This window comes from Pteronotus mesoamericanus, unplaced genomic scaffold (assembly GCF_021234165.1).
Source record: "Pteronotus mesoamericanus isolate MK-2021 breed Mesoamerican mustached bat unplaced genomic scaffold, CSHL_Meso_final contig_221, whole genome shotgun sequence".
NCBI lineage: Eukaryota > Metazoa > Chordata > Mammalia > Chiroptera > Mormoopidae > Pteronotus > Pteronotus mesoamericanus.
The window spans coordinates 11,440,898-11,456,440 of NW_026555092.1; the positions used below are offsets into that span (position 1 = coordinate 11,440,898).

General features: G+C 36.2%; 1 protein-coding gene across 1 annotated transcript in view; it reads right to left on the reverse strand.

The window, feature by feature from the left end:
* ZMYM6 (zinc finger MYM-type containing 6) overlaps nt 1-15,132 on the reverse strand; it is a 40,438-nt gene extending 25,306 nt beyond the window's left edge. The window contains exons 1-11 of the mRNA XM_054571945.1: nt 15,087-15,132; nt 14,009-14,174; nt 9,907-9,991; nt 9,202-9,451; nt 6,106-6,280; nt 5,815-6,006; nt 3,709-3,859; nt 2,939-3,054; nt 2,012-2,281; nt 1,695-1,845; nt 664-836 (exon numbers count right to left, since the gene is read on the reverse strand). Coding sequence (XP_054427920.1) covers nt 664-836; nt 1,695-1,845; nt 2,012-2,281; nt 2,939-3,054; nt 3,709-3,859; nt 5,815-6,006; nt 6,106-6,280; nt 9,202-9,451; nt 9,907-9,991; nt 14,009-14,101 — 1,656 coding nt within the window. The 5' untranslated portion in view covers nt 14,102-14,174; nt 15,087-15,132. The remainder of the gene's footprint in view (nt 1-663; nt 837-1,694; nt 1,846-2,011; nt 2,282-2,938; nt 3,055-3,708; nt 3,860-5,814; nt 6,007-6,105; nt 6,281-9,201; nt 9,452-9,906; nt 9,992-14,008; nt 14,175-15,086) is intronic.
* Nucleotides 15,133-15,543: the final 411 nt, after the last annotated feature.

Here is a 15,543-nt window from a genome sequence, read left to right on the forward strand (position 1 = left end):
ATACCTCTCCTAAAGAAGATTGTATTTTGGGAGTTAGGGAGACAAGTAAACAGATGACTTCACTGGAGTGATATAGGTGCTGTCTAGCTGTCAATCTGTCAGCTTCTTTAAGGACATGTTACTTACTCTTTTTCCTTATTTTTAAGCTGGCAATAATATACCTACCTCTTGGGATTCTGGTGGGAATTAAACACTTATAAAGCACTGAAAATGTATTAGCGGTTCAATTAATTGTAGCTTTCATTGTTAGCCTTTCAAAAAAAAAAGGCCTTTTTTAAAAAAGGAGGTGGGTAAGGAGGTCTGTCATAGTTATTTGACCTATGAAATAAGAACAAGGTCTGACTTCAAATTCCTCAGAGTAACCTTCTGTATGAGAGAGTCGTAAGGCAACTTAACTATGAAAAGTTCTAACTTGAAAAAACTCCATATAAAAAAGCAAAATTTAAAATGAACATACCCTTGAATAACAACAAAGTCTCCAGAAATTCTATCCTCTTTACCTTGAAGATTTCAAGTTTATAATCAACTGGATCTTGCTCAGGGACCCATAGTTCATTTTACCCAGTTCTAAACACAAAATTTTATTCACATAATCTGAACATATTTGAAACACAAAATAATTTTTACAAACTTCAGAAAGCCAAAGAGGTATATTATATTTACCTGATAAAACAGAACTGTATATTTGGACATGCAATCTTCACAACAAAACTCTTCTAACTTGCCCTCCAATCGGTTTTCTACCAAATTAGGGGATGTCTGTGAACAATAACTGCACATCCTACAGTAGTTTCCCCAGAGTTCTCCAAAGTCACGAGCAGAGAGGTATTTGCAAACTAAGAACCAGAAAGGATGAAGGGAAGAAACATTAAATTTACATTAACTTGAAGGACATAAAGTGAGACTCTGCAGTCTTAGATGCCAACTTTAAGTTAATTCCTAAATACTGGACACAATTATTTGCCTCTAGGTTAAAGAACAGTCTCTACAGTCACAAAACAAACTCCTATCACCTTTTACATACCCTCTAAATATTAGGCCATCTATATTCAGAAACATAAGTGGCATGCAAGTTTCCTAAGCCAAGGAGCCAAAACTGCTTAAGTACCTTCTTCACAAATGGGTGGAAGAAGAAAAAGATCTCTGAAGTCGTAGCTCTACTTATGAAGAGATTTTCTGTACTCTATACCAGGGGTCCCCGACCTTTGTGGCACCAGGGAATGGTTTCATGGAAGGCAATTTTTCTGCAGACCGGGGTGGGGAGGACGGTTTGGGGATGTTTCAGTGCATTACATAAAAGCTCACCTCCTGCTATATGGCCCAGTTCCTAATAGCTGTGGACCCCAGGGTTTGGGGGCTCCTGCTCTATACTATATCATTGATCTATTTATATTTCAAAGGTTTTTTTTAACTAAGATTACTGTAACATTAAAAAAGATAAACTTTAAAGTGAGTTAAACATAAACTCAATTAAAAGCTTCAAATTATTTGAAGGTTAATTAGCAGTATAATTAAATAATAAAGCTGCCAGTCTCCTTCAGACAAATAAAAATAATAATAAATAAAATAAAAGCTTCAAATTAAACCTCGTAAAACAAAAATTTCTTGAAAACTGTGGATAAACAGCCCACCTCATAATGATTATTTTGTAACAACCACATGTCCTGTGGATAAAACTGAACTTCTTTCTTTACCTTCACTACAGAATGGCTTATCAACCCCTGAGAATCGTACAGTCTCCTTTATAATTTTCTGTAGTTTACAGTAGTCACACATTGCTATAACTTTATTCTCCTTTTTGTAGTCATCAGAGCAAGTCTTGCCACAAAACAGAAACATTTTACCCTGAAGAGAAAGAACAATCATTAAGACCTAATTAAACAGTTGCATTATCTTTAAAAAATCCTTTTCCTTCTCATTTCAAAGCAAATTAAGTGATTGTCAAAGATGAAGAGACAAAAATGCTTGGATTGGATAAATTTTTATTCAATTCCTTTCATAATCTCTTTACCTTGTAGAAAAGAAGTTCTGGTTTTGTGGCAAACAGATGGTTACAGTGCTGACACTTGAGTTTAACAACTGCATGGGTTGAAGCAACTTGCTGGGACCACGTAGCAAGAGACTGGAGACCAGCTGCAGCAGAGCCACTGACAGAGCCGGGGGAAACCCCGGAGGTGTTGCCTCCACCTGCCGACACTGCTGCCCGGGAGAGTGGGCTCAGCTGGCCCTGAGACAGGGGCACAGCTGAGGGGTTTGTTCCTTTTGGCTTGTTAAATACAGTCTAAATGAACACAAAGAAGGTAAAAATTTTTAACAATTGAGAAATAATGGAACTTGGTAATTTTCATTTTCTCATTCTAATAAATTAACTCCCATGCAACATTTCTTTAAAATGTATAAAACAGTACACAGAAAGAGCTTAAATGGCATACTTCCAGAATAGGAAGACTGAGAAATGCAGGCTTTCCAGACAAAGACCTCTAGTACATATGACCCTAATAAATTAGAGCAGGCCTCTCCTTTCCCCCAAGATACCCCTCCACCTACGCTCCATCACAACCAGCCTCTAATGGCAATGAAGAGCACAGTGGCCACCAGCAGTGTCTTTGTCCCTAGTACCAGGAACACTGCCTCAGACATCATTCCACCCTGGAGGATCACTAAACTTGACCTTCTCTGAGCATGAGCAGAATGTAACAAGTGAAGGCTTACGATTCCATGCCAGGCATCATTATGTATCTGGCCCAGGATGAGAGGAAGGGACACATGAACACATCACCATACCACGTATCCAAACCATATCCTAGCTTCCACAGTTGGACAGAATTTTTTCCTAACTTAAATTTAATCTTTTATAAGTATGGACCTTCAGCAGTTAACATTTTGCCATAGACCAATGCCTAAGAGAACTGCAGGGGTAAAGTACCTTAGGTCATACCTGGAAAGCCACCACACAACCGGAGCTGCAGAAGCTATATATAGTTCCATTGGACATAGCTAGGTGATACTGCAGGATTGCTGAGGTTTTACAACTATGACACAAAACCTGGACACCTTGGTAACAAAAAATAGAAACGAATGGAGAAGTTACACAGATGGGCAAATAATACAAAAATGTGTTAGAATAACAACACAAATAATAATATACAAAACAAAAATCAAGGAACTTTATAATAACCTGTAAAGCTAACTAGAACTTCCTCAATTAAGTCCTATTTACACAAAAACTAACTTGAAAGTTAAGTGGGTTTTTTTTTTCTTTTCATATATGAAACTACAGAAGAAATACCTCAACCAAGGAAATCTGTGAAAAACTACTTTCACTTAAACATCAGTTCTTTGAGCCCTGGCTGCTATGGCTTAGTGGACTGAGTGCCAATCTGTTTGTTTCCCAGTCAGGGCACATGCCTTGGGTTGTGAGCCAGATCCCCTGTAGGTGGCATGCAAGAGGCAACCACACATTGATGTTTCTCTCCCTCTCTTTCTCCCTCCCTTCCCCTCTCTCTCTAAATAAATACATAAAATCTTTTAAAAAAATAAAAAATAAAATAAAAACTTTTAAAAATATCAGTTCTGTGAAACTAAAACAATCTTGTGTTTTTATTTAACCATATAGATAAATTTAGTTTAAAACAAAATGAAAGAAAAACCATTACATTCTTCTTCAATAGTTACTAAATCTATAAATGTATCGAATTTAAACATTACCCGAAGAAATAACTGTCTTAACTCTGTAAGCAGATAAGCAATTAATAGAGCAGAAAAGTTCCGTTTTGCCTGAGTCATTGGTAGTCTCAATCATTTCAGCTGAGGGCCTCAATGATTTCCCCAAGGCATACGGAGGCATCTGGGCTGAATTCTGTTAGGAAAATGAAATAACACTCACATGACTAAGCATACAGTATATATATATATATATATATATACATACACACACACACACACATATTGTTTAAGAAAAGAAAAAAGAAAAGTTACCTACAAACACTGCCTTTGGTTGAAATATTTGAGCATGACAGTGAGGCTACACCAAGCATAGACTTTTCTGAGAGTTGGAATGTGGGAAAAGTAAGTTCTTTCACACAATAATAAAATGTAAATCAAAAAAAATTAGTAGCTACTCAGATGTACTAGCAACAACAAAACATATGAAAAGTAATGAATGAGACAGTCACAACATATTTTTCTCATTACAAATAATCAGAGAAGACCAGGTAATTCATGCATCAAAGGGCCATGCTCAGTGCAGACTTGGACATCAATCTAGGAGAGAGTCTACCACCTTTAAGGCTACTTAACTAGTAAGGCTCTTCAGGAGGAGGACACAAATTATATTTAATGTATATTAGGTCATCCTGCAGAACTGCTTGTTTTCAAGCTGACTTTCATAATAAAAATTGCTTGTAAGTTTACTCATGTTTTAAGAAACAATAATAGTAATGGCTACTGTTCATATAAGTTACTAATATTATTACCTATTGAGTGCTTACCATGAGCCAGAACCCATGCTAAGCAATTTACATGCACTGTATCACAAAATTCTTTAAGCACAGTGAGACACTTTAAAAAATTAACAGAAAGTTTTGCCCCAGCTGGTGTGGCTCTGTGGATTGAGCACCAGCCTGCGAACCAGGGGGGTCGCTGGTTCGATTCCCAGTCAGGGCACATGCCTGGGTTGCATGTCACATCCCTGACAGGGGGCGCACAAGGAAAAACCACACATTGATGTTTCTCTCCCTCTTTCTCCCTCCTTTTCCTTCCCTCTAAAAATAAATAAATAAAATAAATTAACAAAAAGTTTAAATTGTCTTTATTTAGATTAACTTAACAAATACACAGGAAATAAGAGATTAAACTTATTTCATCTGACTCCAAAGTCCAGGCTCCCAAGCACTACAGTAATACTGTCACTGATGTAATGTAAGGTCTCTCAGTAAGAAATTATATGGGGAAGTAAATGTGAGAATATGTAAATTGTGAAGTTTCATTACATAATCTTCCTGGTAAAAGAAAAACATCATTTATGCAGTTGATAGAATACAATACCAAATAAAAATTAGGAATGAAACTGATCTTTGGATCATATATACAAAAATAAAATGGATTCTGTGATGGTAGGAACCAGACTGCCAAAATTTGCAACTCCTAGAAAAGTAATACTTTTTAAAGATGAATGTCCATCACCAACTGCTCAGCAGAATTAAATATAAATCAAACTACTTGATAACTAAAAAAATTTTAATTAGAACTTACAACTTTTAAATACTTTTTAAAGATCCCAAACCATGTAACAATAATTAAATTGACAAAAATTGATATATTTAGTCACCAAATGAATCCATTATTCATTATAATAAATAATAAATTAGCTAAAGTATTCTAACAATGCAATGTTGTCAAGATAATTACAATTCATTCCAAAACACATTAAAAAATATACTTTCTAAAAGGAAAAGATATGCTTTAGGTTCACTCATTTTATCATTTCGTGACTGGTCATAAGTTTATTTAGAATAATATGAGGATTTTCTTTATCAATATATCACAACAGACTTCAGACTCATACATAGCAATATATCACAACAGACTTCAGACTCATATATAGCAAATCATGAAATTACATGTGCGAATTCCTGGCCATGAAAGAAATCCTAAAAAATGATCTAGTTCGCATATACCATCTCACTACCACAATCGACTCTTACAGCATCAACTGAGGGGCAGAGCTCAGTCTTTTTTATTGTGCATTTCATCCCAGCACAGCCACTTCAGAAGGGGTGAGTCTAACTACACGCAACAGACTGATACCCATACCTGCTTATATGCTGTGACACTTGTTGAAGTAAACACCTTCTGGGACTGGCAAGGCCCAGAGCTACTATAGCAATAGCTCCCACAGTTCTCACAACAGTTCATGGCGAGGTTGTTGGTAGAATGAAATTTTGAAAAACAAGCATCACTACAAAGGCCGTGAACCACACTTTGATATTTAACTTCAAATCGAATCTAGGAAATAAAAACACATACACATACAAAATAAGAAGAGCTAGTTAAAAATCTCTTGATCTTTGAGCAGAACCCCAATAGAGGTAAAACGTAACTTACATCAGCATTCTTCTGACACATACTGCACTTAGTTGAAATGCTATTGGTATATATGGTAACGACAGGCTTTTTCTTTAGCTCATAAGAAGAAAGGCATGATTGGCTGCAGAAATCTTTGCTAGGAGAGGAATTTTCAAATCCGGCTGTGATCGCATTCTTTGGATTTAAAATGTCTCTAAAAATAAATAACAAAGGCAAAATGAAATGTGTTCTTCATAATGGTAATTTCTTCCTCTTTGTGAGCTAAAATAACTGCATTTACTAAGGGCAGCTATTGTATCGTAGAAAATGGATGACCCTGCACAAGGCATCTGGAGACCTCGGTTTAATGATTAGTTTTGTTACTTTTCAGCTGAGTGGCAATGAGTGAGGCAATTACTATCTCAATTTCCTCATGTATAAAATGGAGTTTATAATACCCAACTTATAGATGCAGGAAAAAGAATTATTTTTAAAATATATCCAGCTAGGATCCCATGACAAAAACAGTGAAGCTTACAGCTCCACCCAAGTTCCATTCCCTGGGGCCTATGGAGTAAGTGGCCGTGCCACGACACCAGACCATGGAACACCTGTCCTCTTCCTAGCCAATAGCTGCCAAGAGTAAAATATGAATGAGACAATAAATTTTTAAAAAAATAAATTTAAATGTAAGATTTGGGAAACAGTGACCTACTGAAGGGTAATCTAAAAATTAGCATGATCTATAAAATTTAGCTATAACTGAAGAGAGCAAAGAAACATGACACAAGGACTATTAAGGCGTGGTATCAGAGGACAGAATCAAGACTAAGACAAAAGGACACAAATAATTGAGTTGTTGTGTGAGAAACCTAGAGTTGAGTTCATTGTTGCAATAAGCACCTACCGTAAAAACAGAGACTAAAATATGCCATTCTTCCAACAAGCACAAAAACTGAAGGAAATAGTCATCAATTAGAAACACTAGTTCAGGCCACAAAGTAAAAAAAAAAAAAAGTTAATGGCAATAACATATATTGTAATAATCTGCACTAATTACTATGTGCCAGACATTGTTCCCTTTACTCAAATTATCCAATTTAATTGTCACAAGAACTCTATGAGGTGAGTATTATTATAATTGCCATTTTGTAGACTAGGAGACCAAATCAGAAAGGTCAAAGTCACACAGCTGATAAACAGTGAAGCCAGAATACAAATCCCAGCAGTCAGATTCTAGTCTGTGGAATTAATCATTTCACCATTCCGCCTCACATCCTGTAACTTGACTATACAGAACTGTTCTATGGTAAAATATGAAAGAACAACAATAATATAGTACTTTAACTTTCTAAGACTCACCTATCCTTAAAAATGCAACAGTGAATTGTAGAAACCAAGTGGAAATGCTTATATATTTACTAACTTTTAAGTGATTTTTCTCTTTTATTTACAGAGCAATGAAGAATTTTATTTAATAATGTGAATCCATCAGTGGCATAATATATAAAAAAGTAAACCAATGAGTATGCCTTTAATGAAAATCTGTGCATATAAATATAAATGCATTCTAAACCTTATGCATACAAATGTTACACCTTAACGTTTATCTAAAACTATACATCTTCCAACATGGCTCAAACTACTTTTTCTAGTTACTCTTTTAATTTATAAGAATTCTGAGAACAACTTTCTAATTTTATAGCCAAATAGCATGTTTAACAGTATGATTCAGCTTAATTATGATAGTCACCTGATAAGGTATCAAATAACTTGAAATTTGCAAAAATCAAACCCATGCTAAAAAGATGTCACATAACTTAGTCTAAAGGAATGTTTCATAGGCTCTGAAGGTAAGGCCAAATCAAGAGATTTAAAAGGTTTTTGAATAAGAGCAGGTAAAAAGTCCCCGACACAAATGACATTGTTAGAGATATATACATTTGGATGTATAAACTGTGTTATGTCCTCTAAATTATAATGCATTTTCATTTGATATTTGACATGTTGAAACAGAATATCTAAAAATAGAAAACTAAATTTACTCTTCCAAATCAGCTTCATGAGAATGACATAAAAAAGTTAAAGATTTTAAAAGGGCATTTTAGAACTAAATTTTGATGTCTAAGTAAAATATTTTAAAATTCCTCTTTACTTTCAATTGGAGATTTCCATTTTTACAGGATCTACTTTTAGATATCTAAGGCCAACACACCAAGCAAATAAAGAAACTGTCCTATATCTCCACAGACAAAAACAGGGGTTTATAAATTGTGTTAAGTGTACATTATAATGTTAATTTTATTATTAAAAATAGTAAGATCCTGCTTACTAACCATTTGCTATATGCTAGGCCCTCTGCTAACATTCTCTTTAAAATCTGAGGAAGTACATACTATTTGCCAAGGAAAAAACTGAGGCTTAGAAAAATAAAATATCTAGCCCAAAGTCATACTGCCAATGAGCAATAGAGCCATGACCTAAAACCAAGCTCTTAACTTTTCTTGCTCTGAATCAGTGACTACTGACAACACACTGTTTTCCTAGAATTAGATTACCAAGGAATAAGCAAAACATGCCAAAATCTGCAAAGGTACTAAGGTAGAAAAAGAAGTTTATGTGACTTTGTTGCTATTTTTCTCTTTATGAATCTATGCATTATTTAAAGCAACAATGATTCCCCAACAAAAAAGCTCGCAAGGATTTTTTTAGAAATACACCCATTATATTTCTGGCCACTTAGTTTTTACCTTCTGAAGCATTAAATAATTTTCTATACTATTTTATTCTGAGTGACATTATTTTACTCTATACTTTAATAACATGAAACATAAATAATTCTGAATGGTTGTTGTTTATATGTGTGGTCCTACAATTTCCACAAATCATTTGTTATTTCTTTCCATTGTAAAATTGAAACTGAAAGATAAAGAAAACCGGTTTAGACAATACTTTTAACATCAAGTCATTTATTTAATGTTACAAAACTTTAGAATATGCAAATTTCTCAATTACCTAAAAAGCTATTCCCAGAGATATGTGCTATAAAGAGATTTAAAGTAGCAATGGCATGTTTGAACTGAACTATATACACATGAAAAAAGTAAAAGGGGAATATAATTAAGAATTTTATACTTTGAGCAGTTTGTGCAGGTTTTCTTGGAAGGAGGTAGTAGGCAGACGGGTGAAGAATATCTGGTGAGGCACTGCATGGAGCAAAAGAGCTGAGTGGATCCTGTCTTATGATACGCGGTTTGCCCCTTATAAAGCATTGTTTTACAGCCAAAACAAACAATCTGCAAAGCTATAGCTGGAACTGAAGAAAGCAATCTACTTGGGCCAGGCGATACCAGAGGAAACTGAAAGGCTGGGGTCAACTGTTGGGCTATTAAAAAAAAGAAAATTTCTTTTAGTATCAACACAAACACATACATATTCTCTATTTTTAGGACAACCCCATCAGTCTTAAAATCCAACATGAATGAAGCAATAAGCACTTCAGGGAATTTCAAACTTTTTAACCATGACCCATAGTAAAAACTACATTTCACATTATAACCAGGACACGCGTGTGTGCATGTGTGCACACGTGTGAATATAACTTAATACCTAAAACAGTAGTTTCATGAAATAATGTTTCCTTACTACACCTATCACACTCCGATATAGTCTTATTCTATTCCATTTTTAAAATGCTGGTCAAGACCAGCTGCCCAGTTTGAAAAGCACTGCTTTATCAAAGGAAGACAAAATTTACACGAGGAGTGTCTTCCCTAAATTCTACTAGACAGAATATAACAAATATTAATTGTAATTAACTTTTGCAGTTCTATTTCTTACCAAGAGGACTGTCACTGACTGAAAACACAGCACTAATTTTCAGTTCACTTTCTTGAGTTTTTGGCTTTGGGGCATGTCCATACTCCTTAAAGGAAAAAAAAAAAGAGAAAGAAATGAATATAGTGTTAGTATCTGAGTAAACGAGAAATTCAAGTAAAAAATAATTCTGTCATGTTCATCTCTTCTACATTCTAATTGCTATCACCTTCACAACTACCTCAAGTCAAAATTTTAAAAGTTATTAGAAAAGATTTAATTTTTATAAAAAGGATCTTTCAGAATTGGAAAATTTTTTGTTATGGTTTTATCTATTCTGAAAACATAGTCTTCATATATGAGTAATACACAGCTTTTCAATGCTGAACACTACCCTTTTTAAGGTTGTGTTTATAAGGGAGCAATAAATTAAATTCAACCTGAATAACTAATAGTTTGTAAAATTAGTAATTTTAGTCAAGAGATTTATAAGTTGTCATGTCTGTTAACAGCAGAAAAAACACAAGTTTCAATACAATCTGCTCATTATATATAAACTCATCAGAACCCCAATCAGATTTACCCTTTACTTATTCTTTAAAATTCTTTAAAATAAAATACAATCATGAAACAAAAATTTTTAAATACATATACCTATCTTGTAAAAGACTGTCTTTATTCTGAGATCACAACCATCCTAATTATTTGGGGTAAGAGGGGTGTCAAAATAGCCTTACATATTTCAAAATAAAAAGTTTTTAAAATAAAAAGCTTTTTAAAAACGGTATCACTTTTCTGAAATAATGGTGCTAATATATGGTAGTTGTATTTTTTTAATTTTTATTTTTATTGATTTGAGAGAGAGAGAGAGGAAGGGGAAAAGGGAGGGAGGGGAGAGAGAGTGAGAAAGAAACACTGATTCATTGCTCCAAGCATCTGTGTATTCACTGGTGATCTCTTGTATGTGGGATGGAATCAGCAACCTTAGCATACTTGTACGACACTGTAGTCAACTTAGCTACCCAGCCAGGGCTGGTAGTTGTATTTTTTTATCTCCCTAAACAAAGCGAAAATAAATGACTGACATATCAGGTCCCAACATTACTTCTGAAATTTCTCTTAACTATTAAATGCCAAAAAGTAGGAACCACTGCATAAATTTACCACTTCCCATGATCTATATTCTGGCACCAAATGATCTATTGCCTATAAGGTAGGAATTATATGATTCCTTTTTAATAGATGAGGAAAGTGTAGCTTAGAGATATTCAGCAATTTGTCCAAGGTCACAAAAATACTAAGTGCACAGATGGGAATCAAACCCAAGTATCTCTGTTCCAAAACCCATGCTATCTCACCTATAGATGTACCAATACAAAAAGCATAATTACTATAAGGAAGTCAAGCCTCGACCCCCAATTGAAATTAAGTTCCTCTGCTGAAGTCTTTCACATCTCCCTTTTATTCATAGCACCTATGATAATACATCATTTCATATCAATTTTGGTGATAATCTGTTTAATGTCTAACATTAAACACACTAGAGTGAAAGGATATGCACACTCGAGTGAAAGGACCATGTCCACCATGGACAGGTGACATACTTGTTTTTCCACATCTATACACCCAATACCCAGCACAGCAAACATAACACAACAGAGAAGACTATGGGTTCTGACAGCAGACAGAAATAGATGTGATCTTGGCTCAAACAGGGTATTTAATCTTTCCTAGTTTCAATTTCCTTATCTATAAAATATATTATCTAACCCACTATGCAATAGGAAAAAAAGAATAATTAATTTCACCCCTGAGTGACAGTTATACTATATCTTAAAAGAGAAAAATTTTGCCAGGCTATCTAGTTTAGGATCCCACAGGCGGAAGAAACGGCATGTGCAAAAGTAAGGTAACAAAACTCAACATGATGTATTTTAGACTGAAATGCTAATAGTCTGCAGGAGCACAGATTAGAAAAGTGGGAAGGGTGAGTGATGATACTGAAGAGGGAAACCAAGGGTTAAACATGGATAGTTTGGATGTCACACTAAACAGTTTATGCTTTATCATATATGAGGAGGCAGGGTTTCAAAGGGACTAATGTCAACAGATCTATAGAGGACAATATCATCATTATACAGTGGGGTTTTTTTTTAAGTTTTTATTTATTTATTTTTAGAGAAAGGGAGGGAGAAAGAGGGAGAGAAACATCAATGTGTAGTTGCCTCTCGCATGCCCCACCCTGGGGACCTGGCCTTGCAACCCAGGCATGTGCCCTGACTAGGAATTGAATCGGTGACCCTTTGGTTCACAGGCCAGTGCTCAAGCCACTGAGCCACACCAGCCAGGGCTACTATACAGTGTTTTGATGAGGACTGTGACTGAAGGAAAAAGGATGAAGTAGGAAATTGTCATAAAAGTCCAAATGAAAATAATGAAATAGGAAGGAAAAGAGACAAAGTCAAAGAAATACTTTAAAAAGTAGAATCCATGGGGGGAAGGTGGAGACAAATGTATTTGAACAAAAAAATAAATTAAAAGAAAAAGAGTAGAATCCACCAAACCTGACAAACATATGGTTACTTTGGCAGAAGAGCAGGAAGAATCTCTCATATGGAGGAAAATTAAGGGTCACAGATGCCACCATCCCCAACCCCTCACTCTGTAGATGCTCCTCAGACCCCTTCTCAGCACAGCACTCTAGAAAAGCATAAAGTTGAGTGAGACAACCTCCAATTTGCATTCCTGTCCTGGAAAAACACTGGCTTTGAGATGGTTTGAAAAATAAAATATCGTTATTTATTATTTTGTTATTTATATCATTATTTATATTCGTAACATGGCTTTGTTTATGAAATAAAGCTAATAACTACAAAGTAAACTAAAACTGTCCGAAAAGAAAAATGAGTAATTTTCTTGCCAAAACAACTAACTAGTCTCTCCACACTGACCTCCATAAATTTTCAACCTGGGTCCCCTAAAGGGTAGTCAGGTGCTCTTTCCAAACATGTTTAACTTACTCTCCCACTTACAACCCTACAATGGCTTCCCATAGCTCTCAAGAAAAAGACCGAAATTCTTAACAAGGTCCATAAGATCCTGCATAATCTGGCCTCAAATTACATGCAGAGCCTCATTCTAGTAGCAAGACAGCATAGGCTCTATGGTCTGACTACCTGAGTTTGAACCCAGTCTTTGTCACTTATGACCTGTGATCTGTGGTTAAACTGCTTGACCTCTTCGTACTTTGGTTTCCTCATCTGTAAGATGGGGATGATATGGTTGTGAGAATGGTGGCTGGTACAACCTAAGCATATAATACTTATAGGCATAACTTATAAGTATGAATAAGTTAACATGTCATTATGATATATATTACATATTGATATATTAATGCCATCTACTAGCACTGTTGTTATAATCGTCATCACCATCATCATCATCATTTCATACCTCTCTGTTCCAGGCCCACTGGTCTTGTAGTTCTTCAAAAGAGCCAAGCACCTTTCCTACTCTGGACTTTCCTACATGCAGATCCCTCTGTCTGCAACATTTCTCTTGCCTTTGCCGAGTCTATTCATTCTTCATAATTCAGCTCAGAGATCCTCCCCTCAGGGAAACCTTTCCTAGTCAGCCTCTGCCCCCAACCAAAACTAGGTCAGATTCCCCATTTTATGCTTTGCTTCCAGAGCACTTGTCATAGTTTATAATTATATATTATTTGATCAATTGCTTGTGTAATGTCTATCTCCCCTACTAACCTGTGAGCTCTATGAGGGAAGGGACCAAGGTCCCTTTCTGGATCCCCTGGCACAGGGTAGACCACAACACTTAAGAGAATGAAGGGAAACTACTGTCAGATACAAGATAATTTTTTTTTAAAAAAGGTACCAAGCATGGAAAAATGATTACATATACTACTTTCTTTTTACAAAATGAAGTATCATGTAGTTACCAAGATCTTTTTTCATTCAAAGAGCAGAAAAACTGATTTACCCATCCAACAAGGGAAAAAAGTCAGTTTGGGTTGTTTTAACATACAAACTAGAAACTACCTAACTAAAACTTTCAGTTCACTAGGTACAAAAGAAGGAATAAAACATGTTAAGTAAAGTGAAATTCTTACTTGAGCATTGTCAGGTTCTTCTTTAATTTCCTCCAGAAGGCCCTGCTGTGGTGCCATTGCTTTGCCACATTCACCCTCCAAAGGTTCTTTCATTCTAATTTTTTATGTAAAGGAATTCCCCAGTCTAAATTAATAGATTTCTTCTAGGTAAGGGACAGCTGGGATCCTAAAACACAACATAAAGGGTGGTACTCGTGTTTATTCTTTTTTTTCTCTTTCATGCTTACGTATATTAAAAGATTTGTGTTAAGAACAAGGATTTAGGGTTGAGCATTTGGGGAAAAAATATTTTCTGGAGCCATGACGAACTCTATTCTCCTTTCTTCCTGCCTTCCACTCCTTTAGTAGCTACCTTCACATAAGAAAAGTGTTTTCTGGCAATAGCTCCCACTTCCCTAATATCTTTATAGACAAGTACCCTGGTCTTTTACATTTTGAAAGTTACAGAGGGAATTAGACTTGTAGACCAAGGAATGGAAGGAAGTTAGCAAGCCCTTAGAAGACATGACTCAGAAACAGTTTTGGACTCCATGACAATTAGGAGACCCGCCTCAGCTTTTTATTTCTCGAAGCAGGGCACATTGAGCTCCCCACCCCCACCTCTAATTCAGCATTTAATGGAGGCCTCCATAAGGGCCCCATTTCTTCATCTAAGATGCTATCACAGGTGAACAATAGGTACTCCTTACTTTAAGGGGACCACCTGCACTTTTCAAGGTCTCCATGGGAGCATGCCTAAGAATGAGACCTTCTGAACTCTGATTCACTTCGCCTTCCTGTAAATAAGAAATTCTATTTGCCATTCATCAGACTTCCCTCCCTATAATAGTAAACATACTAAACTGGACGTAGGAAACTTGACGCAAAAAGGTATTTCCACTAAGCTGTCTTCAGGTAAGTCAAGCCAGGCTTGGAATGGACAACTGGTTTCAAAGCCTGCGCGGAATAAGAGATGAGAACTTCGGTCCACCTGCCACAGCTATAACAATCTATAAGCGATCAATTCTCCTTCGAGCATCGTAAACGCTCGGAAACTCCTCCCCACCAATAATTCCCACGCGCGTCACCGAGTACAAACACTGCAACGTTGCACGGTTGGAGAGAAAAGGCAACCCGCAAACGCCAGTCATTCCCTGCAGCGATCACCCGCACCGCGTCACCCGTGCAGTCCGTCCAGCACCGCCCCCACCCGGTTCCCGCCCCATCACGTGGTGTGACTCCGCCCCGCACAGCCCCTCCCGCAGCCACCCAACGCGCTTACCTTCTAGTCGCCTAGCTACTGCAGGGTAACAGGCTGGAAAAGGAATAAAAGGACCCAAGAATCCGCACCGGATTCTTAAAAAAAGAATTATCTTTTCTTATTGAGATTCTTCCAAGTGATCCATCAAGCACAACGCGCGAACAGCGGCGCATGCGCTGCTTTATGCCCCGCCCCTTCCCATCATGCTCCAGTATTGAGCTGAGAAGTTATTCCCAGCATTCCTCTTTCCCTAGTTATGGTTGACTTCTTAAAAAGACCGAGACCCCATTGTGAA